The sequence below is a fragment of the Myiozetetes cayanensis genome, unplaced genomic scaffold (assembly GCF_022539395.1).
Source record: "Myiozetetes cayanensis isolate MyiCay16 unplaced genomic scaffold, myiCay2020 scf1, whole genome shotgun sequence".
Taxonomy (NCBI): Eukaryota; Metazoa; Chordata; class Aves; order Passeriformes; family Tyrannidae; genus Myiozetetes; species Myiozetetes cayanensis.
In genome coordinates this window covers 9,846,419-9,874,254 of record NW_026086604.1, presented here as the reverse complement: position 1 = coordinate 9,874,254, position 27,836 = coordinate 9,846,419, and the positions used below count along the sequence as shown (strand labels likewise).

The window sequence follows — 27,836 nt, the reverse complement described above, 5'->3', positions numbered from 1 at the left end:
TCCTGGCAAACTATCCAACACCTTTATTTCCAATTTCATTGTTCATTTCTGATATAAAAATCAAACTTCCACAAATAATTCTTCAGAACAAAAAACCTAAGTGATTTATATGTAAACAATTGCATGCAGCATTTATAATGTGCAGCACAAAATGTACAACTGTTTGGAGGAGATACACACTGCGTATGATGTCAAGATTCAAACAAGGGTTATATAGAGCTGATGGTTACATTTCATAGAGACAGCTGCAGGCACTGCCTTAAAGCACAGAAGAGACACAGTTCTGAACAGCTGTACTTGTCTCACGCCCAGGCCTCAACTCCTCACTTCAGGTTTGGGGGAATGACTTAGTCCTTCTCCATATTCATAGAACAGTTCTGAATTCATCAAAAATGAAGCTTGGCACGTGGGCTTCCACAACCTGAGGGACACAGGACGGCACAGTTAGGCTCTTGCATTATCCATTCATCCATTAACAAGCACGTCTAATCTATGACTGAGGCACACACACTATTGACCTGAGCCACCTTGGTGTTAGGATGTGCTCCTGGATGTGCTCCTGCTTGGTGCACAAGGAAAGGAAGGAACAGGACATCCTGGGCTGTGAGGAAGTGCCAGGACAACAGGTACTGCATAAGACTGGAGGAATGCTGCCACCCTCTCTGCTGTCTCTCCATACAGCACCACGCTGGAGTGGGAGCTGGACAGGCACCAGCTACATCAGACTGACCTTCTACTACACTGACTGTGGGCTAGGAAGTGGACACTGAAAGAATCTCACTCGCTTCATTGTGAGTATTAGCTGGGAAATGGCTTATTCAAGAACACCTGAACTACAGCCTATATACAGCAAATGGGATTACGACTTCTTTTTAATACCACATATAAATATCATCTTCAAATGTAGTTAAGTTGTATTTAACCCTGAAATCAAGTCTCTCTACAAGCTGAGAGCTTTAGAATTCCTCTTGCACAAGAGAAGTTTTAAAATAACTTGTATAAGAAACTTCTCTTACGTAAGAGATAGGGAAGCTGCCTGGGAAGTCAGGCTTTGGGAGGAAAGGAAGGAGAGACTGAATATAGTGTTTCACCACAATTTAGACTTGCTAATTAGCTTTTTGCCCTGTGTTTAGAATACCAGTAAGTTTATCATTACTTGGCAACATCCTGGAAATTCTGCTTTTCTTCCCAACAGCCCCCAGCAACGTACACTGAAGTTTAATTTAAACAGACTTGTTTTAAAACTGCACAAAGCTGAAATCCTTTATTTATTAATATTCATCTATTTATTCCTGTGGTAACAGGACTATATGAGTCAGGGCTGCCCCTCCATCAGCAGGGCCTTGACCTGTAACTTGTTATGCCATTCCAGTAAAACTGGAAGGTGTGGGAAGCCCTCTCCCTGGCCAGATTTCCTCACTGACTGTAGTGGAGTGGGACCACACATTCCCTGTTCTTGCTTCCAGGGAAAATGGTTGGGGTATTTCAGGGGCATATTTAGAGACATGGAATTCTTTCTTACCTTTCTTGGTAACTTTGTGTAGCGAATGTAATCTTCCAGGAACATGAGGGCACCCACTACATCAGCAGGCATTTCTGGAATCTTCTGGCTAAAATTAAACCACCATGGAGATCGCATTCTTACTAACTGAGCACTTATTTGGATAAAATTACCTGAAAATGCCAGCCTCCAAATAACACCCTTTCCACTAGGTGTGGAAGAGAGACACCTTCCACTAGACCAGGTTGGTCAGAGTCCCATCCAACCAGGCCCTGAACACTTCCTGGGATGGGACATCCACAACTTCTCTGGGTAACCTGTTCCAGTGCCTCATCACCTTTAGGGGAAAGAATTTCCTCCTAACATCTAATCTAAATCTCCCCTTTTTTAGTTTAAAACCATTCCCCCTTGTCCTGTCACTGTCTGTGCATGTAAAAAGACCCTCTCCATCTTCTTTATAAGCTCCCTTCAAGTACTGAAAGGCTGCAAATGTCAACTGTACTCTGCTAGAAAAAAAAAACCAACCTGCAAAAGCAGTGATAATAGTACTGAAACTCTCTTCACAGGCGGTGATACTTAGGTCAAAGAGTAAAGCATGGATACCTTGTGCACTGTTCCATTGTTGAACGAATAAACTGACCGATCAGAGCCAAAAACTGTTCTGTGTATCTTGAGTGAAACTGTTTCAACAGGGTAAGGAGCCCCAGAACCAAAGGAAGCCAGTCAATTTGATCAGCTGGCCGCTTGCACACCACTCCTGCACACAAAGAACCCACAAAAACACATATCTATAAAACAGAACATATTCTTACAGCAAACTTATATAGCATACTCTTTATTACTTTTTTGCTGTGTCTCCCCTTTTGCTTGCCCACACGTAAAAATTCAAAACTAATGTAACCACTGCATGTCTTCCATGGCAAATGGCTTAATGATATTAATAAGGGTAGGACAGAAAGAGAAACTTGGGAGTTTGGATTCTCTTTCCTACTACATTGTATTTGGCTTCAATATTAAAACTGTCTCAACATGATGGACTAAGGTCAGAAACTGTGTATTTTCTACACAGGTAATTTCACTATCCTCTCTACAGATAATTGCACATAGTATTTCATTAGATTTAGACAAACAACAACTTACGCATTACCTAAATTTCTGTTGTACTGAAGTTTCGGAAACTGGGAAATGAGGAATAGGAAGTTGACGGTGGGAAAGTATGGCAGACGTTTTGTTGTTATGTAGATCTGAGGGAAAATAATAATAAAAAAAGAATAGCACAGTTCTTTTACATATTATTTTTTTCTCATTTAATAATCAATAAAAAAGAAAAAAGCAAACAGCACCAAGCACCAGAACATATGCCTGACCTTATTCAATGGATTGTGAATGCCAGCAGCTTCCAGATAAGCTGTGATTTCATACAAAAGAGTGTTGTCTTCTTTAGGATAAGGTAGTGATGGGTTCTGATAATGTGCTTCAATGTCAGCCAGTATTGCTCTAAAAGGAAAAGAGATTTATTATATTAAATACTTCTTAAAATTATCCCCAAATAAACCTTCCATGGTGCCACATATTAATGAAAAAAATTCAAAGACACAGCATCTGTAAATTATTACAAGCAAGACTAAACCACCTTTTTCTGAGTATCTTTTTACAAACATCACATTTGTTTTCAACTCAGCACCCTACATTTTCACTGTTCTTCTTCTCATCTAAATATGACCTCAAAAGCAGGTATAACCAAATGCCATTAGAAGCTGCATGTTCAAACAAATTACTTGCCCAGTTATTATTTATGTTTAATGTTTTTGTTGGGTTAAAATTCAAATACTCATCAACAAAAACATGCATACAATCAGACTCTAAATTTTGCTGTAATTTAGATTTTAAGGACTGCTGAGCTGATAACATTTACATCTCATTGATACATGCAGCTCTTCAGCACATTTTGCTTCTTACTTATTGAGATTTTCCAAAGCAGCGGCCAAATGCTTGGAGTCAAACCTGCAGGAATAATTTAATTCATTGGTAATCTGTCGTCTTAAAATCTGCATCTGACCAACCTGTTGAAACAAACACAAAAAGGGTGGGGTGTTATACTGAAGGCAGTGAAGGAAGAGTAAAGTCAAAGTAAGGAAAAACTTAATGAGAAGCGATTTACAGTTAAGCAGATTACAAGAAGTCCTCATTACACCTAAACAGCCTTTGTAGAGCTGCCCAAAGCAGGGACAGACGTGGTTAGATCTGCTCCCTCATTTTGGTACCAGGGCACTGATTCAGCCCACCTGCAGTCAGATCTGACCAACCCCCAGCTGTGTGGGGCACTCAAAGGAGAGCCGAGTCAGACTGCTGGAGATTTACACACAGTTTCTGGTAGCAAATACAGGCAGTGTGAAAAGGGCACAGAAAAGGTAATGTGTATAAAAATACCACTTACTTGTTTTTCAGGGGCAAGTGAAAAATGCTTGTACTCTGTTCCCCACTTCTCTCTAAAGGTTAGGATCAGCATGGCAGGGGCAAAAACCATCAGAGAGGCTCATGGCAGTCAACCTTCCCCTTCCCTGATCTTTCCTCTTCCCTCCAGTAACATAAAGAAACATTCACAGCAGTCTGAAAAATGCTGGTCCCAAAGTATTGTTACAGAGACAAGATAAAGCGCCAGGGCTTGTTTAAACCTCTGGCATGGTACAATGCCCTCTGTGGGAACAGGGCAGGTCTGGGAAATGCTAGTGCTCTGAACTTCAGCCCTGGGCACATCATGATCACAAGGCACTGTGGAGTCTCAGAGCTCCTGAAACTAAGCTAAATTAACAGCTCCTGAACATTAACTTGGTCTTTCCAAATCAGATCTCTAGTGCCAGGTTCTGGTTTTTGGTGAACTATTCCTTATGAATCTTGGTGTTAAGCACTTTCTGGAGTGTGAGCTGCCCATAAAAATGAAGCTCAGGAGCTCTTGCAGACCCAGGCCTGCTTCACTTGTGATACTACACAATTCCAAGTCAACACAATACAAATTGTAAAATAAGCAGATTAAAGTATCACAGAATCAAATAGGTTGGAAAAGACCTCTAAGATCATCAAGTCCAACCTATAGCTGAACACAGCCATGTCAACTAAACCACAGCACCAAGTGCCATGCCCAGTCTTTCCTTAAACACCTTCAGGGATGGTGACTCCACCACCTCCCTGGGCAGTCCATTCCAATGTTTAATCAGGCTTTCTGTAAAAAGATTCCTCCTAAGGTCCAGCCTGATCCTCCCTGGCACAGCTTGAGACTACATCCCCTTAACCTGTCACTTGTTGCCTGGGAGAAGAACTGACCCCCACCTGACTCCAACCTCCTTTCAGGGGGTTGTAGAGAGTGATAATATCACCCCTCAGCCTCCTTTTCTCCAGGTTAAACAAGCCCAACTCCCTCAGCTGCTACTCATAGGACTTGTGGTCCAGGGCCTTCACCAGCTCTGTTCCCTTCTCTGGACTTGATCCAGCACTTCAATGTCCTTCCTGAATCGAGGGGCCAAATATAACCAAAGATCCTGGAGTGGATTCTGTGTAGGAGTAAGTCACATAAACCTACCTTCATGATGGAGTCTAAATATGCTGTCCAGATCTTCTGTGTTTTTGCAACTGCTGCAGAATAAACCTTGTTTGAATTTGCTGAGAAAAGCAAAAGGGTGAGGCATTAAAAAAAGAAGAAGTAAGAAGCGCAATAAATGCAAGTGTCCAAAGGCAATTGCTTTCTTCTATCTTAACCAGTAAGCACTTACCTATAATTCCTTTGAGGGGACTGACAGCACTCATAAGTGCTTTCAAGGTATCCTGTACTGCCCTGTCACGCAATATATTTTTCTGAAACATACTGAGGAAATTCTAAATAAAAGAAAGAAATAAGTAAGTAAACTCCTCACACATGCACTCTATGATTAATCTTGATGGTGCAAGAGCCACATTGCTTAATAGCAGGGAAAGACTATTTCCACAGAACTAGAGTTGAGGAATTCTGTAGTTAGACTCTGTGCTTTTTGGAATTATGTTAATCAATGTTAGGAGAATTAGAAGATCCCCCTCATCAATATGTACTACCCACTGTGGAAAACTATTAATTCAATTTTTCAGGCAAAATCTTTAACCAGGCTAGAACTGGATTTTCCTCAGGAAATAAAAAAGCTTGGTTTCACATAGAGCTATTAGGGAAACAGTCATTCATTACATAGAATTGACACTGTACTTATACCATGGTAGACCCAAACCATCTAACCTTAGTTGATATCTGGACAGAAGAATAGAAGTTGACCTGAGATGAACTTCTAAGTACACACAGCATACACTTTCAAAGAGTATCCTGTAACACACAACCTGGCATTACACAGCACCATTTACTTAAGAGCACCAGCTTCCATAATTCTATCTGTAACTGAAATTCTTTCCTATGGGTTTAAACACCCATTTTTCAAATGCTTTTGATTTCAATTTACCAATTTAGTAATTAACAAATTTTTTAATTTCACTGAAAGTTATTAAACAATAAAAGCATCATGACCTTGAGAAACTGAAGTTCAAAAATTACCTGCAGCTCCTTTACAATCATGAAACACAGCAGCCTGTCTAAGCCATTGAGACCAAAGGTACCCAAAGTATCTTGGATCTCTGAGAAGAGACGACTATTGGTTACTTCCTGATGAGTCTTGATATCGTACCAGGTGTTCATTTGGTCAATGTAACACGTGATTCTGAGGGAAAAAAACCCCAAACAACTACTTCAGAATCAGCTGCAGACAGTTCCTGTGATAATGTGGGTAATGAGTTATCCTAATCAGCCAGATGAGAAAGAATCTCCCAGTAGCTCAGGTGATGTTTAGTTACTCCTCTCTCCGTAAGGGTTCTGTAACCCTTCCCTGATTTCTCTCTCCTCCATTTCACAGGATCACAGAATATACTGAGTAGGAAGGGAACCATCAGGATCATCAAGTCCAACTTCTGGCCCTGTGCAGGACACCTCAAGAATCACACCATGTGCCTGAGAGCCTTGTCCGAGTGCTTCTTCAACTCACACTGGCGTTTTTTTCCTTCTTAGGCTAAAATCACAAATTTTCTTGACTAGTGTTTAAAATGTACAGGATGGACTGGGTAACTATGTTTTTGGACCAAGAGGGTGATACGACAGCTAAGGAAAAACTATTTGTTGTATGTTTGGTTTGTATATGGTGGAATTGGAGCAGTACAAGGCATGGTGATGTAATACAAGCTTGTGACACACAGTACTTACTTAGGGTCTGTGATTCTCAGGATTTCTCTGCAGAGCCGACCAATAAATGTTACAGATTCATCCACAGGTGTGAATTTTGGTATAGGAATATGAGTAGACTGGTATATGCTTTGCCAGTCTTGAATCTGAAAAGTAAGTTTTAGAGTGATTTGCAACAGAATGAAGCAAAGACAAGAATGAGCCTTATGACAAAAAGATATTAAAATATTCTCGTTGGGGTACTTCCCTCTTCTTATGTGCAACTAATGCAGAGGGGGTGCTGAAATATTTCAGAATAAGGTGGGGGCAGATGTTTTACACAGTAATTAGAACATTTACTCGAAGTCACAAGAGTGTGAACTGTGCACAATTGGTGCATATTCTCCATCTGCCATAGGCCCTAACAGCCAAATACAAAGACACTTATCAACTTTTTAGTTGGTCTTGGGTTTGAACTGCACCTTTGTTCTTAAGAAGTTGTTGCACTCCTGTTCCACGTTGTAGTTAATAATACGAGACACTTCCTCTTGCCAAATTTTTAAACCATATATGTTGACATAATCCTGGATATATTCAAATGATCGATGGAACCCATCCATTGTAGCTGCCATTTCTTTCAGTTTGGGCATGAGTTCACTTGGCTACAGATAAACAACAACAACAACAAAAAGATAAAACCAAAACTGTGAACATGTAGAATTAAAAGAAAATGTAAAAGGCTTCTAAATGCCCTGACAGAACAACCTCTAGAGCATTTCACTATGATCCATCCAGAACTGAAAAGCACTGAGAAATTTATCATAGTTTGTCTGATATCTGAAGTAATTCTTACCAAATATTTTTTCCCCATGCTTTTAATGTTTATTTTTTGGCTTTGATCTGGGAGTGTCAACAATCTGGACAGAGTAAGAACAAGGTGTCACACTCCTTATTTTACCATTGTCTTTCTATGTTTACCTGGTATATTTATCAGTCATCATAGACAAAAGAAGAACTGTGAATTCAGAATTGACAGGACACTTTGGAATAGAATAAAAATATGTTTTTTAATTCTATGTACTCTTAACAGTTTATAAACTCATTTGAACATCAAATAAAGCATTCCTAATAATCTGTACAAGTTCAAAACATGTACTTTTTTAGAAAAAGGAAATCTATACAGAAAAGCACAAATTATTTTCTAGAAGGCAGTATAATAAAAAAGGTCCTTGCACACCCAAGATACATAAAAAATTGAAATCAAATCAAGCTCTAACCCACCTTGGCTCTAGGATTAAAGATGAGGCCCCTGTGAAGAGCCAGGGCCACCCTTTTTACCAGCTCCTTCCTTATTCCATCCTCTAGTAACTGTTTTGGGTCCACCTAAGTAGAAGAAACATATTTTTCTTAGAGTAACAAAGTTATAAAAAATATAAAGGATTTAGTTTGTACCAAGAAAGTGATAAATACTTTTGATAAATAAGAAAGCATTGCTAACAGATGCACTTTCCCACCAGAGCTTGTCAAAAGAATAAAAACTTATATACTCCTCCTAAATAAAAATTTCTTCAAGTTGAATGGCAAAGGTTTGTAGTTCTCACATTCAACCTTTGTTAATGATTCACTGAGAATGTTGTACAGTTCTAAGAAGCCAGTGTGCACTAAGAAGGGTATGTTTCTTCCAGAATACCTGCTTCTGGTCCTCAAAGAGGTATCAATGTAGGCTTAATGCAGGAAGGGCAGTTCATAACAGTAGAAGAAACAGCTTTTCAGAAAAGCCTTCCAGTGGGAAAAAAACCCTCAAAGATCACCAGTTAAGGTGGATGAATCTATTTACAGTGGGGACTGTGGATTCTTGACAACCTTAAACCTTAGTTCTTATCTGGCTGCCAATTTAGGCATCACTGTTGGAAAATCTGTATGCAAACTTGTATTTTCTTGCCTTTTATCTTTCCTCAAGGTCTCATATATTGTGCTGAAGTCTGTGCTAAAGTGCTAATTGCCACCAAATGACTTTTTTCTACTGGAATAATGGAACATTACCTTGATGATACCAACTAAAGTAGTTTTCATCATGAGGATTCCTTCAGTGAAGATGGAAATTGCGTGGGTTAGCTTGGCAACCTTTAATAGAAAGAGAAAACACCATTTATTGAAGGAATTCAGTAGATTGAAATAATTACTCTAAAAAATATCCATCTTTCCCAGTGGCTTCCTATTTTAGATTTAAATAATTTGCATGATACATCTTGTTCTAGACTTACTTATAGCACAATAATTACCTTTCTTTTAATTAGATAAATATAGGTGTTTTACCAGTAGGAAAGAACAGGCATCTCTCAGAGGCTTCAGAGAGATTATGGGAGGGAAGATCAGCTCTGTCTCATGTGTACAAAATGTCATGGACAAAACTCTCAGAGGGTACCTTTGTGCAGGACAGGGACACAGCTCACAGCAGTTATTCCATAATAAAGCCTGCTAGTCCAGTATTTGCACTGATCTAACACAGTAGCACATTCACTTAAATTTTACAGTTAAAAGTATCCTTATGCTCAGAGTTCAGACAAGCCAGCCTTTTGCCTTTCAGGCATTTACAATAGAGACGACACAGTTCAGATCCACGGTTCTACAGAAATCAAAGGTGAAAAGCTTTTGTATAAGGTGTTTTCCCTTTTCCTCCTCAAACTAAAACATTACTGAACACTACCTCCTTCTCCATTCCTACCCATACAAAAAACAGACTGACTTTACAAAGTCTAATGGAGGAGTCTAAACCTAGTGTTCAGGTCTGAACATCAGCTTAATCAGAAATGACAGCTTCGTTGCATAAAACACCTAACAAGTGAGCACTTTGGCAAAAGCTGCTGGGAAAAGCTGCCATCTTAACTGATCATAAGATTCTTTGAGTGAAAGACTGGTCTACTCAATTTTTTGCATCTCATCTTCCTCTACTTAAAATAAAACCAAGTAATTTTAAAGTTTGCTCACTCTTCCAGACTGTTAACAGTGCAGCAAAAATCCCATAGACAAAAAGAGCAATAGCAGCTTTATCTGATCAAATCAACGTGCCTCCACTCTCTCCTCTCATTTGAGGGCAGCAAAAAGCTCAACCCTACTGGCTCATTCAGTCTTTGACCTTCTTCTCTTGGAACGAGCATACAAAATGTGGAGGGCTTCAGTTCAGAGTCAGGTTTTTAGGGTTCCCACCTCTCCACTAAATAAAAATATCTTTATGCTCATTTACAAATTTATTTAGTTTTCCTGTTCTTTTCTACAAGATCAAAAGTGTAAACTGTTACAAATAGAAGTGCAAAAGTTACTCATCTGTCCTTATGAAACCTAAGGTATGCTTACAATAATTTGTAAAATTTTAACTCTTAGTCAACAAATCCAACTTCACTGTTGAAGCATAACTCTATGGATCTGTATATATATTTAAACTTGGGTTGAAGTTGGCCACTTATAAGGTTTGCTTTCACAGAATTCCCTGTTTTAACTGCACCTCATATCGTGGTCCAAGCTGAGCATAATCTCGTAGCTTGTCCTTATCAAGGCGAGTAGGCACTTCAATAATATCGTGAGTCTGCAGCTTTATAATTTTGAGAAGAGATGTAAACATGCTTTCTGGAATTATCTGTAGAACCTTTGTGAATGAGAGAAGAAACAAACACAGTCAGCACACTCTCGTTAAAAAGTAATCTTCAATTAAGAAAAAGCAATTAGAGAACAAGGCAATTATGCCTTTTAAACACCCACCTTTCTTACATAGGAGACCAACTCGCCAGAATAATACTGTGACACACTGAGGAGATCGGGACTGTTTGCTTGATTGATGCGGAGAAGTGGCAAATCAAGTGCAGAAGCAAGCTAGAAATAAAGTTAGTATTTTAACTTCATGGTTTTGTTTTTCTAATGGAGATTGTGAATTCTCTTGCTCAGGCTTTTAATCTCAACTCAAAGCATTAGATGCTTCCTAAAGAGCACTGTTACACCAGGTTTTCCACTAAAAAAAAAAATTGTTAAAAGTCAAAAAAGTCCAACAGTCCATAAGTTCACCTTCCCTTTGCTTTTTCTTTTGAATCTTAACAGGTGCATGAGAAATTTCTGTTGTAATTTTACATTCTCCCTCATGCTAATTCCCATTCTTATTTCTACAGAAATTATTTTCATTTGATGCCAGAGTTTCATCATGACAAAGGGCACAACCAACATAACTTTTGTAATTCCTTCAGCCTGCTGTGATCCATATGCAGAGGATCCCACCTCTGTACCAGTGTGTCCAGTAAATAACCGTAATGAATAGAGGCTGGACAATGAGACTTACTTGCTTAACAGCAGCAATATAAATGGTTACATAAAAAGCCATGCATAACTTGGTTGTACTTTCTTTAAAACCAGTCTTGAGTTAATTCAATACTATCTAAAAACACTGGATATGGAAAATGCTGGGAAAAGGAAGTTTTGACTATTCTGTGATTTTAGAGCCTTAAGGCCTTTTTAACAAACCTCTTGGATGGACCTGCAGTGTTCAGGTACATTCAGTATTGTTCATACTTACCTTTAGGAAAGTGGCTCTGAGTTTAGTTACCATAGATGGACTGACTCTTATGCTTTCCTGCATAATAGATGTAAAGCTGGGGTAGGAAACAAACAGAACAAATCAGTTTCTTCCCCTGAAACTCTTATTTTCAACTGTTAAATCATATGTCATCAGTGTAATGTAGAAATGGCACAGACCTAAGAACTTCACTAAAGGAGGATTTTTGTCTGAAGAGATACTGGTTAGAAAAACCTCATATGGTAAAGGGGTAGGAGGGGCAAAAGAAGAGGGCATCAGGGAGTGTTAACAGCCAGGGTACTGAAGTAGCAGCTCAGCAAAATCACACCAAGGAAAAGGAGCTCTTGAACATTTGTCTTTCCTTGTTTGTTTTTGGTCAAAATATGACCTCCACTATTTCAGAGAACACTTAACTAGACTAAAGGCTGGAGACAGAAGGTTAACAAAGCTGTTATAGTTAGAACAGGATAGACAGTAGAAATGTTACACTATCACTTAACCTGCAGCTAACAACATGACACGGGTGGCTGTTAGCTCCTATTCAGGCTGATGAGAGTTCAATATACTCAACAAGTCATAGAACAAGACTTCAGGGCTGTTTTTAAATTGGAAATTTTATAGTATTAATTATATTTATGCATGTTATTTCCCACAAGTTTTGCAAATGGTGACTGACAGGAAGAAAAAGGCCCTGCTAACATACCTGTCAATTAATTGCCAAGCATAAGAAAGATCACCAACTATCTGCATAGTGATCAAGACCTCTTCCTTAATGTTGATGGTTCGGATCATCTGATGCAGAAATTTGCGTGTGTCAGCCAGAAACTGGCAAACTTGGAGGTTACTTTCCAGCTGGTGAAATTCTTGGACCTAAATTTAAAAAAACAAACAAACAAAATCCATAAAAGGACTCTTATTTGTTTTCTATTTATCTTTAAAGAGAGGAATACAAACACTAAAATTGATATATCCCTTCAAGATGTTATTGCAGTAAGAAACTTAACAAATCCTGGCCTGTTTCAGAATGTATTAAATAATAAATTTCACAAAGTTACTCAAGGAGCTGTACTCTGAAACATCATACAGAATACTTTTTTATAACCTGGAAGTAGAAGAAATGTACACAAAAAAATATGGATATTTTTATTTTGCCTTTCAAATTACTCTTTCTAGCTTCAAATGAATTTATTTTCAGAATTTCTAAAAAAAATGAGTAATGTTGCTGAATAATGTTTAATACTGAATTCATTTCTTCGAAAAACCCTACTTTACCCTCAGCTACAGGTGGCATGACTTTACATATATATCCCTTACTTTACAATTCCAAGGTCTACATGAAACTTCTGCTCACTGTAGCTATGTAACTGCAAAGACCTAATAGACTTAAACAACTGTTAAAACGCAGATCTGTTTTGTATCTCTGCTATTGGAAGTCAGTGCCTGTGTAAAAAATGTTCTGTTGTTTCAGGATGAAGTAATTTATCTCAAAATGTCCCTGCCATACCTCCTCCAGAGCCTGTATTAGCTGCACAGTTTTTCTGCCTGCTGCAGTGGAATCATCGTAGTTCAGAGACATTATTTGCTTGGAGATTTCTCTGAACCAAGCCTGAAGATTTTCTGTGCAAGACAAAGAAACATTTAATCAAATCTCTGCAGGTATGATAAGCAGGGAACTTGTTAGTCAAAACAAACAAACAAGCCATACATGTAGAATATTATTTTTACAAGTTTTAACTTCACTGGTACTGTTTCTAGTCTTTCAACATGAAGGTTTGTAAAGTGGCAAATGCTTAGGTAAATTTTACATACATTAAAAACCTACCAACATAAATGGGCATTAAAAAATCTTTACAAATATGGTAAAGCACTTTAAAACATAAATTTCTGTTTTAATAACTGTTTTACAATGTTAATTGCCTTGGCTGTTGCAGCTTCCATGCTTTAGATACAAGTTTGCTAACATCAGAAAGATAAACGGAAATATTTCAGTGAGGTAATTCTGCTTTTAACTGGAAGCAAATGAGAAAATTGCCTGTATTCTATGCTGTGCTTTTTTGGATGGATCACAAACGTCTCCCTTTCACTGAACACTTTATACCATGTTCCTGAACAAATGAGAAAGTGATTTACAATTCATATTTCTACACCAGTTTAAAAGAAAAAACCAAAGAAGCTTCAAAAAACTTAATTTAGAAAGAAGTATAGATTCAACTTTAAGTCCTTGGAGAACTTCGACAATACCATGCAAGTGTAGAGGAGAAGTAAAATAAGGTTTGAAAAGATGCTGATACACTTAAAGTCCAGGTTACAACCAGGGAAAGAATGAGAGGAGAGGTTAAACAACCCCTATATTTAATGGGCATGATCTTCTCACTCCTTTGTACATAGAACACAGTAATGTGAACTCCATTATATATAGAAAAGTGAGCTGGTATTTTTTAGTTTTAGCTGGCCTATCTAAATAAAGGGATAAAAAGACTTTTAAAAATAAGGCCATCTAAATATTAGGTACCTAAATATCGCTTATGCATGGAATATATGCTGAAAACCTAAAGAAGACAGTATGTAAGAGACCTCTGTGGCAGCTGAGGGACATGAAAATTGTTCTTATTATCAGTATTAGCCTCATGTATTTTCTTTTACAAATATAAATCAAAGCTAATATTTCCACCACAGTTTAGTTTTTAATAATTACCATTTTTCTCTACTCTAGTAAGAGGTTTAACTCCTGAGAAGACATCAGCAAGCTCAGTCATCCTTTCAGATCCTTCTTTTTTATAGTTCTCCCATTTTGCTTGTTTTTCTGACAACATCTGCTTGAACATCTGTTGAAAAACAAAGCATTTGGTTTACAAAAGTGGCAAGAAGGGATGTCACAATAGATGAAATAAAATACTGAAAACAGATGGAACTGACTTAGTGATTACTATGTAATTCAAGATCTTGACAGGATATTAAATACAAAATTAAAACTATCAAGAGATACAGACAGTGTGATGGACATGCAGTCACAGAAGTTATACTAAATTTTATAAAACAGTACAATACAGATTTTTTAATTTTTAGTCACTTCGAAAAATATCCAGTAACCTTTTCAGCTTAGAGATCCTAGAAGACTCTGATCAAATGTTGACTTCTACTTTACACAGTCATCTCAGCCTATGCAGGAAAAGCCAATTCAGAAAAGCATGGACATGAAGTTAAGCATACTCTTAAATACACTACCAGGTTGTACCAGAGCACTAATGAGCAAACTTTGAGAGATGGCAGAACTTAATACGTAAGTTTAAGAGTTTTCTTAGTAGCCTATCCTTAATATACACAGGCTTTTGTCTCTGTTTAAAGAAAGTCTGAAAGAGAGAAGTATGGCAGGATAACAGCTTACACATCTTCCTCAACAGACTTTATTATGCCTGTTGTCAGGATGTTCACGCAAAATTCTGAGTAAATATAAACACACAGGGTAAAAATGAAAACTGCCAACTGTTGAAAAGGCTGCAAAAGTTACTTCTGAGCAATAGTAGTTTGTAATCTATGGAAATCTTACAATTAACAAATCAAAATAGTCACTTTTTATGTGAGTGGACTGTGCAGTAAATGCACTATTGAATCTTTTGCTCTGTTCTGCCATTCATGGGAAAACACTGAAGAAGGCAGCAGCACATTACCTCTTTCAAAATGAATTCAAATTGAGCTGTATCCAGAAGAAGCTGGAAAAGGATCCTGGAATTGTACCTTGAGTCTGTTAGAATTTGATCCTTTATCTGGCGGAGACGTTTGTTGTTTGGATCACAAGCTGAAAATGGAAAGACAACGTTTGTGCATTGTTACAGAATTTGGCCAAGCTTTCAATCTGTAAATAGATTCTAATAGCTTGAAAGCAAAACCATTTTACTTTCATATGTAAATCCTGACTTGCTCTCCATTTACATGTATGTCACCACCCTTGTACAACCCTTCCTTAGAATAGGATATAATTAAGGTTTCTGCAGTGCTTCAGCCTTCTTAAAACTTCTGCAGGCTTAAGCAACTAAGACTCCAGTCCACCTGAGAAGTCCAGAGATCAATATTTCCAAAACCATCACAAAAGGTGTGTGGAGGTGTAACAGAAGTCCTCTCTTACACCAAGAAGCCTCAAAGACAGCACAAGCATTCAACCAGGTAATGTCTAATTAGGTAAGTTTACAGACCCAAACTCATATCAGAGACATTACTCAACAGTTTCAGTTGAATTTCAGTTCAACAGAATAACCCCCTTGCTGTTAATTACTAAGATTTCAAGAAGTTGGTTACTGCTTTCCTTTTGGAGCTAGGTAAACTTTCAAGAAGATGTTCCCAGACTTTTACTGCAGAGTATTTTTCAACATGATCATGACTTCTACTAACTTTTATACCTGTGTCTGGCTCACGAGAATTGAGAGTTGAAACATGTGCTGTTTCAGCCAAGACTTTAGGAGACTGTCAGCAATAGAACAGCTCAGCAATCTTTTGCCAACAGTAGATGAAACTGCTGACTTCAGCAGCAGCACTCACACTGAACTCCCCTCAGGACCTGACATGAAGCACCAGTACAGCAGGACTGACAGCTCTGCAGCAGGTGTAGCACAGAGTCTCACCTGTGTCTGCAGTGTGAAGCATCAGCCAGCGGATTGCTACATTGCAGTCTCGCAGGCAATTCAGCAGCTTGGGAATATTATCCAGCACCAGCTCTTCCCTCAGACAGCCCTCCTTGAGAAACTGCTGCACCTGCGTGTGCACTCGCTCGGTGACTGCAGCGTATCTGCTCGCCTTAAAACATACAAAGCTTGCATCAGTATAATCGTTGCCCCAAATGGAATACATCATGTTCCCTTCAAACGGCACATAGATCAAAAAAGTGCTATAAAACCTGCATCATTATTAGTAGGCAATATCATACATTGCAACTGCATGACAAAGGATGCAAGAAAAACTTTAAAGCAAAGGCCCTGCACAGGAAGCATAATGTTTCATAAATGCAGACTTGTAAACTTCCTATATTCACTTATGTACTCTTGAGGAATTAGTCCTAAAAAATGGTACCAGTATTTTATTGCCTAATGGGAAAGAACAACAACAAAAATCTACCACAGAATGGAAATACCTTTTATAAATTAAATGTCAGGGCAGGGGCGACTGGTGTCCTGGCAGGGGCACAGAGCAGGGAAGGTGGCATCACGCTGCACAGTGGGAACTGTAGCCCTCCACTGAGGTGGTTTTGGGTTCATTTCCTCTTGGATTGATTGATTTTGGGTTTTTGTTTGCTTTTTCTTGGTGTGCTTTAATCATTTAGCAAGAGTGAACCTTGCCAACCAACTTTATCAACGCTTTTATATTTCACCTGTTTTTGCTGATACCTTTCTTAAAATGACTTTAAAACACCTATTCATGACAAATTGATGTAGTCAGCAGGATTGCAAACGATATCACTGACTACTTACAAAAACATGAAATAACTCTAAGTCCTAAGTTCTCGGACGAGTGGGCTCGGGATACTTGGCAAGATTGGAAAGCTGTGGAGGGACATTTAAAATTTGCAAGGGGCCACATAAAGGCGGGGAAGGAGAAAGGAATTATTTGCAAAAATGTTAGGCACCTGTCTAGAAGCTGTCTGCTGGTACAGAAAAGGTAATATTAATTAAAGAGAGCTGAAAACTGAGATGGAAAGCAGAAAAGCGACCAGGTTATTACTATCCTTGAAAACAGAACAGCTGCAGAGACAGCTACACGAGGAACAGAAAGGAAAACAGAAGTTGGAGGGGAAAGGTGAACTCATGATTATGCAGGCTTCAAATCCTCCTGACATGATGCAGGTTAGAAAACTAATTGCATGTCCTGAAGACTGGGATGATAACACATGGAGTGATTCCTGCGATAACGAACCGGGATTTTGCACCTGGTTGTGTGTATAGACCAGGGAGTGGGAGGCTGAGAGAAGTGCCATGGAAAGGGACCTGGGGGTCCTGGTCAGTGGCAAGCTGAATATGAGTCAGCAGTGCCCTGGCAGCCAGGAGGGCCAACCGGGTCCTGGGGGGCATCAGGCAAAGCATCATCAGACGGTCGAGGGAGGGGATTGTCCCGCTCTGCTCTGCACTGGGGCGGCCTCACCTTGAATACTGTATGAAGTGTCGGGCACCACAATATAAGAAAGACATTGAGCTATAGGAGACTATCCAAAGGAGGGCAGCAAAGATGGTGAAGGGCCCTGAGGGGAAGCCATGTGAGGAGTGGCTGAGGGCATGTATTCTGTTCAACCTGGAGGAGACTGAGGGGAGACCTCATTGCAGTTACAAGTTCCTCATGAGGGGAAGGGGAGCAGCCAGTACTGATCTTTTCACTCCCATGATCAGTGACAGAATTTGGAATGGCACGAGGCTGAATCGAGGGAGGTTTAGCTTGGATATCAGGAAAAGGTTCTTCACCCAGAGGGTGGCTGAGCACTGGAGCACACTCCACAGGGAACTCGTCACAGCACCAAGCCTGACAGAGTTCAAGAAGTGTTTGGATGATAGTGTCAGGGACATGGTGTGATTCTTGGGGGGTCCTGTGCAAGGCCAAGAGTTTGACTTGATGATCCTTGTGGGTCCCTTCCAACTCGACATACTCCATGATTCTATGATTTAGCTATCATCAGTCAACTGATTTATTGATTGGGCAAACAATCAGCCAACACAGTATTACTCACTGTTTCTCAGGCATGGAAAAAATTATTTCACGTAAGAAAACTCTTAACTGCATTGTATCATATAACATTCCAGAATCATTCTTTTAAATCAGATGCTTTTCCAGATTATTGCTTAAGTGGCCCCACTTAAAACCAAGTGCTTCACTCTGTCACCATATATGTGTGACTGCCAAAACTGTGATCTATGCAGGAGCAAACACTACAGTCAGCTTAGGGCACTCCAACACTGAACATCATGGCAATGAGTGCTGGCAGCTGTTCAGTCAAGTCACAATCCTAAAACATTTAGGGGAAACAAAACACTTTAAGAGGAGGTGAAACAAGCAGGGCTAGGAAAACCAGATTTTGAAACTTTCAAGTATCTTTAGATCAAAGCTATGTACTCAAAGTATTGTATTTGGATGCAGTGCAAGAGGAAAAGACACATGCATTATTGACATCACAGAATATACTTGAGATGCCCACACAACTTGCATCTTGCTAAAAATACTCAATTCTGACTTATGTACCTGCTCTTTGACATTTGAAAGATCCAGTGTGTAGTTGAGGGCAGTTTTAGCAGCTTTGTAGGGTTCCCATGCTTCTGCCAGATTTACAGTGATTCCCATGTAAATGCTAATGACCTAAAATCGGAAGCAGAAAACAAGAAGTTGCATTTATATTAAGAAAAATACATACTTTTCCTTTAGCAGCATGGCAGAAAAGGATATGCTGTGGGTATAAATAGGAGATAACTAAACTTTATTGGTAGCCGTACTTTTTGCTCTACTACCTCTGGAAATCAAGACTTTTCTTTGAAATAAAAGGCACAGATGGTTAATTAGAGGTTTAGTTCCGAAAACAAGCTGACAGTTCTTTCAGTCAGTATACAAGATCCTCTCTTTTCCCCCTCATGAACTTATGACACTTCTCATTTCCATGATGCTCCAAAGAAGACTGATGAAAGAAACTGGGGAAACAACTATGATAGGGAGGGAAAAATCATCTGAATTAATCCTACTGTGAGGATGCCTAAAGGACTAAATTGAAATGCAATGCACCTTCCATGGTGGTAGAAACAGAAGGAAGTTATGATTACACAGTGTGATTTTTAAGGAGCAAAGAGGAACTGATTTCAGACCCCTAGCACGAGTTTACAAGTGATTAAAAATACAGAATTGTGATTGACTAACAAGTATTTGTAAGATAATTGATTAAAAACGGAAGACTTGGGTTACTGACAGATGAAGGATATAGAGTTGTGGCATTATGAGCTTTGTCACTCTATTGCTCCAATATTCCTCCACCCAGGAGTGATCACATCAATGGAGACACTGTCAACCTTTGAGCTCTTCTGACAGTGTCACATCAAAACAAATGGGACACTGGTCTGCTGATATGAAATCCTTCTCATATTGTTGAAGTGAAGCTCATTATTTCTTGTAGATGACAGTTCCCTGAAAGGCTACACTTCAACTGCTAACAATCATCTGAAATCAGCCCAGGAGTCAAGTATTCTGTGCAATGCAGCTAACTCATCCATCTTGACCACAAGAAGATAGGTCTTGTCTAAAAATATCAATTTGTATTGTGAACTCAAGTTAATAAAAATGCTGGCATAATCAAAAATTCACAATGGCAAGTTCTCATTTCTAAAAATAAGTTTGCAGTTTTCCAGAAATGGAGGGGGTTTGATATCTACCAAAATAGCCACCTGTTGCCGTTTCTTCCCTCCTTTCTTCACTTTTCCACTTATGGCACAGAAGAATACAACTTGAAACCGACATAAATACACAAATTAATGTACAGTTTCTTTGTTAAGTCTTACTGCCTTTGACACAGACTACCTAAGGACTCTATTCTTACATGCCAGCCTATTTCAGTAGCAGTTTTTTGCAGACTAGGGATTCTGGATGGAAATCCTAAATCTCAATACTGAGACGCAGTGATTCCATTTTGATCACTGCATCTGGAAAGGTCTACAGAATCACACATACTGACTGTTTTGGCTTCTAAGTTCTCTGGACAATGGCATGGAATTAATCCTCAAGGTTTCAAATAATATCAGTGTGGGATGATTTGTTGGAGAGCAAGACTGTCCTCCAGAGCATCCTTGACAAGCTGGTAGAATTCACCAGCTGAAAAAAACACATGAAGTTCAGTAATGATAAATACAAAACCCAAACCCTTGCAACAGCACAATCTGGGAACTGGCTGCCTACGTAACAATTCTGCAGAAAAGGACCTAAGTGTCCTAATCGACAAACCAAACATGAATCAGACATTCAGCCCTATGACAGCCAAAAGTAATCATACACTGGGCTCTGCCAGCCAGACTGCAGCAGCAGATTGAGGGAAGTGGGTCTTTCCCTCTAGTCAGCTCTCATGAAGTCCAGTGTAGAGTAATATGTCCAGATTTGGGCTCCTCAGTATGACACAGACATGGACAAACTGGAATGAATTGAACAGAAGTCCACTAAGCAATGGGGACCCACTATGTTAGTAGAGGCTATGCGAGCTGGGCTTGCTTAAGCTGGAAGAAAGATGACTGAGGGACCTGACTGTGGTCTCCCACTGCCTAAAGGGAAATTATGAATAAGACAGAGACAGACTCACCTCAGACACGTGCAGTGAAAAGACAAGAGGCAACAGCCACAAGCTACGACAAGGGAAATTCCAGTTGTACAGACAGAAGAAATTCTTCACCATGGGAGTGATTAAGCACAGACACAGGTGTCCAGAGAGGCTCTAGAGTCTTCACCTTAGATATTTTCAAAACCAACTGGAAAATGCCTGATCAGCCTGATTTAGCTTTGAAGTCAGCCCTGGTTTGAGAAGGAGGCTGGACTAGAGGATGCCTAAAATCCCTATCAGCACACATTTTTCTATGACTCACTTTATCATGACGGTATCAGTGTAGTTGATTAAAGCATTTAAGATGATAACTGATACTTTCAAAGGACTGCCTTCCATGCTTAACCAGAATGTTTGACTCACAGACTGTTTCACTCTGAACACAGTAAAACTTCCACAGAGAACAATCTATTCTAGTTTTAGGTTATTATTATTTCCTATAAAGCATACTATAACAATAATTTAAATTGTTCCTATCACATTAAATCCAGGGAACAGTTTTAAAACAGAATTAATTTTTACCCAATTATCTGGAAAGTATTTATCCACTATCTCTCTCATTTTTGCTTGTTGAGTGTGAAGAATAGAAGGGTCAAAATACAGTATCACATAGAGCATAGCAGCCTGAGTAGCCAGGGCGGTGCTGCGGTGTTCTGGTAATGGATATGCTGAAACCTAGAAAAAGGGAACAAAACAAAACTGAACTCAACATAATGGAACATTAACCACCTGAAAGTATTATGGGGCACATTAAAGAGTACAGTGCATAGACACTAGGAGGCAAGGAGGATATTTAGGTAAGCAGACATGCTTATACACACACAGTATATTTACCAGATACATTTCCAGAACATAAAAGTTGACTGTGCAGATGCCTGCTGCCTTCAGCAGGCTAGAGTAAGATTTTACTATGATGTAAATGACTCAGAGGAGGAATGAACCAAAGAGCGTAAGATCATTTGAAAGGAGAAGAGCCAGAAACAAGTATTTTACAAGGACCAGGTATGTTTAGTTCATCTCAGACAGAAGCAAGAATTAATTTAATCAAAGAAAGAGGTGATTAGGATGCAGATGATTTAATCTGCCAGGGGTCAGACTCGCTGATCTCAAGAGTTCCCTTATAACCTTTGTGATTTATATTTTTCTGCACATCATGGCTGAGTAACTAACCTGAGAGTGAATTTGATATTCCCCTTTAGATTCCTCTTTTATCTCAGAGTGACTTACCTGGTTATAAATGTCATCTGACCGCAGGCGGCCAATCACCATGCTGATGAATGTTTCACTTATGGGAACCCTGCTGAAGTAACTCTCAGGGTAGTTTGGAGGTCTTTTAGCTCCAGGTTGGCTCGAGTATCCAGTGCTTCGAAGCAATTTACAAATATCATCTAAGTTGGAATCAGCAGAAGATCGGGCTGCGCTGTTTTACAAAAGAAAGGAACAAAAATACAAGCTCTGTGAAATAAAAGCTATATGAGCTAATAATTTCCTTTTATCCCACTCCTTGTAACCATGTCGTTCTCACAAGAAAATTAACAGATACTAAGCTCTGGGAGATTTTTGGTTGTTTACTCCATGGATATAATGTTGACCGTATTACAGGAGGCCACTGATAAATGTCCTTACTGAAATTTCAGATCAGCACACAAAGCACAAACAGAAGATTGAACTTTACTCAGGAACAGAAACAAGGAGCTTTATATTCAGAGGAGGACTTTATGTTCCTTTTTTAATTTTTACTTCTCCCTCCCCATTTCTGAATCCCTCTTGTCAATCCACTTCTGCATTCCAGAGTGAAGAAATCTTTCATATACTGAGAGGCATAAACACAGTCAAAGCAGCACTGGAATAGGATACACCCTTTTTTCGTATGTGTGAAAGGGTTTGCACTGATATCTTTTGAGACCCCAGCTGTCATACCATGATGCTGTCAACTACCCTGGAAAATTCACTGATTTACCCAATCAATTACTGTAACTACAGGAAGTCTGACTTGCAATACATTTATCATGTGGATACTTGGGACTTTTCAGAAGGTTTCCTTGCACATTTGGGAACCTAGGATACTTTGATAGCTGGCACATGCAGCCTTAAAGGTTTTGCTAAAAGTGTATTTGTGGACTTCAAATGTCTTCAAAGGTAACATAATGAAAAATCTGCTGCTTGTTTCTGAACTAAACCTGCAAACAGCTAAAGCAAAGAGCTCAACTGATATTCAGAGAGCTCTGCTGAAATATCTGTACACAGTCAGTTGATGAAAAAGGTGTCAATATTTCCACTGCTCTTAATTCAATAACCAAGGTTACTGAATATACTGCATTCTATAGCTTTTCAGCCCTGAGTGCTTCTGCATGCCTACATACACTACCTGTATCTGTAGTAGGAAACCAGCATTCTTTCTCTGACCTCTCCTTCAATCTTCTGGTCAATGACCAGTAGCATGACTCCATATAAATACAGCGCTTCACACTGTTTGGAAAGAGAAACAATTAAGAAAGAAAATAACATAAACCCAATTCTGTAGCAACATTTAAAGAAAACCACGTATTGGCAACCTAGACCAATGTCAGCTATGCATTCAATTCAGCATGTAAAATGATACACTGAGGATTTTTGGTCTTTGTCCTCCTTGAAGTGAGTCACAGCATTTCCATGCATTTGGTAAAATTAAACCTTTGTCTAGTTTGGCACTAAATACTTACTAGCAGCTGTTTTCCATCTTCATTAAGGAGGACCGTTTCTAACGTTTGCTGAATGTAAATTCCTTCATTGAGGTCATCCAAGTATCTAGGAATCATGACAAAAAGTTGGTCATTGACTACTGTGCTCTCAAACCCTACATCCTCAGAACTCAATTGGTCAATTTTCTCTAAAAGTCAACAGATGCATCAGAACATTTCCCTAGCACAAGCAGTGGGGAGTTTTTCAGACAAAGAAGAGATGCTCTATTATAAAATGAGGGACTGGAACTCCTAGCTAGTGTCAATCAGTTGGCAAGAGTCTCCATTCATATCCTGGTGGTGTATGGGAAGGACATAGATACTAGAAGATACTTGGTAACTTATAGCTCATCCTCTTAATCCTGCTATAAATGGATAATAGCCTGAGAAGGCTTCCATGTGAAAATTTAGTAGCACTGTCATATTTTCAAGTTACCTCAAAAATACCTCCTGGAAATACCATAAATTGATCTCAATTGCAGTTTGGAAGGCAGAGCTAGAAATAGAGTATGTTCACCTTAATTTTCTAGTAATACTACTTATTAGTAAGCAATATTAAATATTTAATATTTCCATACAAGATCAATAACAAAAGTAATTATCATGCTTGAGATTCTCAGGAACTTTTTCTTAGAGCATTTAATGAACCTTTCATTTTGTTTTTTACAGGTCAGAGTAGGAGACTTGAGAATTTGGCAACTCCACTGAAAATTTAAGTTTGGGAAAATAATGCAAATAAAGGTAAAGAAAAAAAACCCCATACCTGATATTCTGTTTTGCAAGAGCATAAAAAACTTTGCTTAATGACAGGGAGCCTTCTTTTACTAAAAAAAAAATCTTAAGGACAATCTCCAAGATAAAGAAGAAAAACTAGCTCAAGCTTACAATTGGGGAAATGAGGTGGAGAGATTAAATGTTTTCAAGTCATATTTTAAGCTGGTAGGGAACAGTAGGAGTAAAAGTCAATGTTCACTACAGTTATCCAGGTCATCCATATGTATTTCAGACACCATACCTGCTTAAATCTACGATATATTTATGTACACTCTGGAAAGCTAGATAAAATCTTGTCAAAATTTCAATGTTGTTTTCACGAAATTCTTCATCTAAATCCAGTAACTCAGGCTTGGCTTCCAATTTCCCTTCACATGCCTCAGGCCCCTAAGAAAAGAAATTCATCTTTAGAGACAGTATTTGACTTTGACCTCTACTTGACTTCTCTTCAGTAGGTCACAGACCACGTTTGGACACCACTGTGTGCAAACTAGAGTTGACATTCCTTGCTGAAACAAGGATCTGCAGTTTTCCAAGCTACTTTATGATTGAATATTGATTCTATAAAGATGAATTTTACACTTTGTTACAATCTGCAATGATTTAAAATATGATTTATCCTATGTAACCAGTGGAAAAGAACAGTCAATGCTTTTGGTAAAGTCCTAATGCATCTGAAACCACTGGGTGCTTTTTGTTGTGCTAACTATCTCCTGGATGGAATTTTTTTCTTTAAACATTTGCTCTGATTGATTTCTCAGATAGAAACCATTACAGTGAGGGCTCACAAAGCTTTGTACCTTCTGATACATTCAAATTGCTTAAAAGTATTAGACCTGTTTTACAGACTCTGGGTCTAGATCAGCACTTGTCCCTCATATTAATGCATAAACTGTCATTTACAACTGTGGGGGGGAAAGGGTTAGGATGAACAGTCTGACTTCCTTAAAGCAGTAATACAACTTTTCTAAGTTTTTACCACTGCCAAATTTCTCATAACCACTATTTGGTCTTGCCATCCCCATCTAAATGAAAATACTGTTAATGTTTAATTGAAAATATTATTAACATTTAATTGAAAATACCCAGCTGACAATTTCTTGAGCTTTAAAGAATGATTTTCTGCTTCTCTTTTTGTGCAAAATACCTATAAAAACCAAAGGATAAAAGCAGACCTCAAAAGGTAATTCTAAGAATCATTAATACAGAAGTGGTTCATTCACAGTAAAAATACCTGTAAATTCACTAATTTCAGCTTTATAAATAAGACTTCTCTGGATTTTTGGGATTATAACTGAAAAACAGCACACTGTTATGCTTCCTTAACATTCAAAAATACTACAGTTTTAAGGATTATTGTATTTCTTACCAATTATAGCTATCTGAAGTTTTCAAGTAATTTGTGCAAAGAAAAAAAAGACTTCTAACAAGCACTTCTATCTAAAGGTAGTTGTGAAATCATTTGTGCTCAGGACTTTCAGTATCCAAGGCTTGAAATTTACAACTCTTACTAAAATAAAACAGAATAAAATTTTACAAGCCTCCCCCTCCCCGCTTTACTACTAACATTTCTTGTACTATACAATCCAAATAAAGTCAGATTAGATAGTCCTGTAGTTCCCTCTTAAGCATGTTGGAAAACAACAGGGGGAACTTAGTCCTGCAAGAAGCTTATTTTGAAAAGGAAATACGGGCTTTTCATGGATACTACTTGATTTATTTATTCAGCACACGTGACAAGTCCAGCGAATGAACAATCACAGCACTGTCAGACAGGAAAGCAGAACTCAGTTTTCGTGGCTGCAAAGAAAAGGCTACAGATAACTCAAGAACGATGGGCATACTGCCCACAGTACTGCTCTGAAGGAAAACAACCAACTGCACAGGCTCAAAACCTGCTGGTGAAAAGTATAATGCACTAGTTCTGCAGGAAGAAATAACAACAACAACAACAGCAACCACCCCCACCCCAGAATCCAATACTCACATTTTGTATAATTGGTATCTATCAAAGGTCACAGGGCAAATAACTCATCAAACATTTTGGGACTGCTCTTTGATGCACCTAGAACTGCCACCCCCTTCCTGCCCTGATACTCTCAGTGCAGATATTACACTTCTGTGCTGCTGAGGGCTCTGGGCACAGAACCTTTCCTCGACTGTTTCCACTTGCTGAAATCAATAAGATGAGGCTGAGTATGATCAAATGTATATAAAACACTAGTCAGCCCAGAAGCAGAACATTAGCATGTAAACATCTTGCTACCTCAATCTGGTTAATTTTTGGTAAAAACTAATCAAGTCATGATGGTCGATTCTGAAGAATGCTAGTAATAAACACAACAGTCAGGAATGGATGTTTCATAACCTGAAGCATCCTCATGTGGGACAGCAATGCTTTTAAAGTTTAACATGAAAGGACTTACCTTAAAATAACTGAAATCAAATATGATATCCCCATACTTCTGTTGATCAGCCTTATCCTTTAGCCTGAAAACACCAGGAATAAATTCGGACAGTCTCAGAAGTTCTGCAATGATGGCATTTCCACAGGAGACAATCCGAAGAATTGCCTGACCACACAGATTGTTTTCAGCCAGAAAATCCACCATTGTGGAGCTGAATGCAACAGAGTAGCAGGTCCTGCAGTCCCAGTTGGATCCTAAGTCTTTAGGTTATTTGAAGCAAAAAGCCTGATGAAGAAACTAGTTGCGCCATGAATAACCTGTAAAAACAAACCCAGACGCGTTCAGAGTGCTTTATGTTTGTTTTTGATAGTTTGTGTATTTTTAAGAATACTCTCCTACCTTTCAATTTATGAAATCTAAATTATCACAGCTTTGTAAAATGAGAAAAAAAAATGCACTGACTTCAGCATGTACACTGTGTTTGACACAATGACCTGTGTGGCCAGGCAAGGGAAGCGTGACTTTTTGTACCAGGAAAGTTGAAGAGCACTACTGAGGAATGAGACGGTCACAAATCCCAAAGCAGTCGTGACCACGACTGGGAGATGAGAGCAAGGAAAGCAAAAACACCTCACAACATGCATTTTTAAGAGTGACTTTAAAAATACAAACAAAGTGACTGCAATGGGCTTCAGCAACAAGGAAAACTTTCATAGCACATAGAAATGACACGGCTCTGTTCTATTTACTTATTGCTGAAGGACTCGCTTCCATGCTGTGGTTGCATTTCCTGGTCACAGTTTTATTCCTTGACATGCTTCCTGCGGGATGGGGCGCGCACTACTGCTAAAAGTAAGAGCCTGTATTTCAGAAACATCTATGCGAAGTTATTGAGATGGCTTGACTTTTCACCAAAAACCTTCCGAACCACTGCGACAAATTCAAGATGACAGCGAGCTGTCCCAAAAATGTTCTGGCCCAGCCGGGCGCCCGGAGCTCCCCCCGGTCCCCAACGCCGCCCCCGCAGAGCGCACCGCGGGGACCGGACCCGCAGCGCCCGGACGGGCTCCGAACCCACCCCACCCCACCCCACCCCACCCCATCCCATCCCATCCCATCCCATCCCGCTCCGGCGCCGCCGGACTCACGGTTTTCCCACAGCCTCCCCTCGCTGCCCCAGCCCGGCGCGCTCACCCTGCCCCGGCAGCGCGGGGGGACGGCGGCGGACAGGGAGGGAGGTGAGGGCGGCTGGAGGGATGCAGGGAGGCGGCAGGCAGGGAAGGAGAGATGGAGGGAGGGAGGCGGCGGCGCTCCGTGCGACGCGGCCGAGCACTC

General features: G+C 39.3%; 1 protein-coding gene and 1 long non-coding RNA gene across 5 annotated transcripts in view; one reads left to right on the top strand and one right to left on the bottom strand.

Annotated features, from left to right (window-relative positions):
- WASHC5 (WASH complex subunit 5) lies at window positions 1-27,814 on the bottom strand. 4 transcript variants are annotated; one of them, XM_050313852.1, is made up of 30 exons: window positions 27,696-27,795; window positions 27,251-27,347; window positions 26,520-26,818; window positions 24,335-24,480; window positions 23,302-23,386; window positions 22,968-23,068; window positions 21,827-22,019; window positions 21,122-21,274; window positions 18,496-18,609; window positions 15,900-16,071; window positions 14,952-15,079; window positions 13,979-14,108; window positions 12,788-12,900; window positions 11,987-12,153; window positions 11,284-11,359; window positions 10,482-10,592; window positions 10,228-10,368; window positions 8,769-8,849; window positions 8,007-8,108; window positions 7,208-7,387; window positions 6,768-6,892; window positions 6,069-6,231; window positions 5,269-5,371; window positions 5,079-5,158; window positions 3,461-3,564; window positions 2,869-2,998; window positions 2,649-2,745; window positions 2,105-2,258; window positions 1,523-1,610; window positions 1-421 (listed from the first exon to the last, which is right to left on the bottom strand). In XM_050313852.1, the coding sequence occupies exons 3-30, from the start codon at window positions 26,703-26,705 to the stop codon at window positions 365-367; spliced, it is 3,480 nt and encodes a 1,159-aa protein (XP_050169809.1). In that variant the 5' UTR covers window positions 26,706-26,818; window positions 27,251-27,347; window positions 27,696-27,795; the 3' UTR covers window positions 1-364. The 4 variants fall into 4 exon arrangements, with proteins under 4 accessions (XP_050169809.1, XP_050169800.1, XP_050169826.1 ...); XM_050313843.1 differs by having other exon boundaries at window positions 27,251-27,344; window positions 27,696-27,789; XM_050313869.1 differs by lacking the exon at window positions 27,251-27,347 and having other exon boundaries at window positions 27,696-27,814.
- LOC126639547 (uncharacterized) overlaps window positions 1-27,836 on the top strand; it is a 716,944-nt gene that overhangs the window by 39,530 nt on the left and 649,578 nt on the right. The window lies entirely within an intron of this gene.

Excerpts from the sequence above, each read along its gene's own strand:
- WASHC5 (XM_050313869.1), bottom strand. The coding sequence starts at position 26,705 with ATGGTGGATTTTCTGGCTGAAAACAATCTGTGTGGTCAGGCAATTCTT. Across the intron at positions 10,593-11,283 it reads TCAGAGCCACTTTCCTAAAG|CTTGCTTCTGCACTTGATTT; the intron begins GTAAGTATGAAC and ends CTTTATTTCTAG. Across the intron at positions 7,388-8,006 it reads TCTTTAATCCTAGAGCCAAG|CCAAGTGAACTCATGCCCAA; the intron begins GTGGGTTAGAGC and ends GTTTATCTGTAG.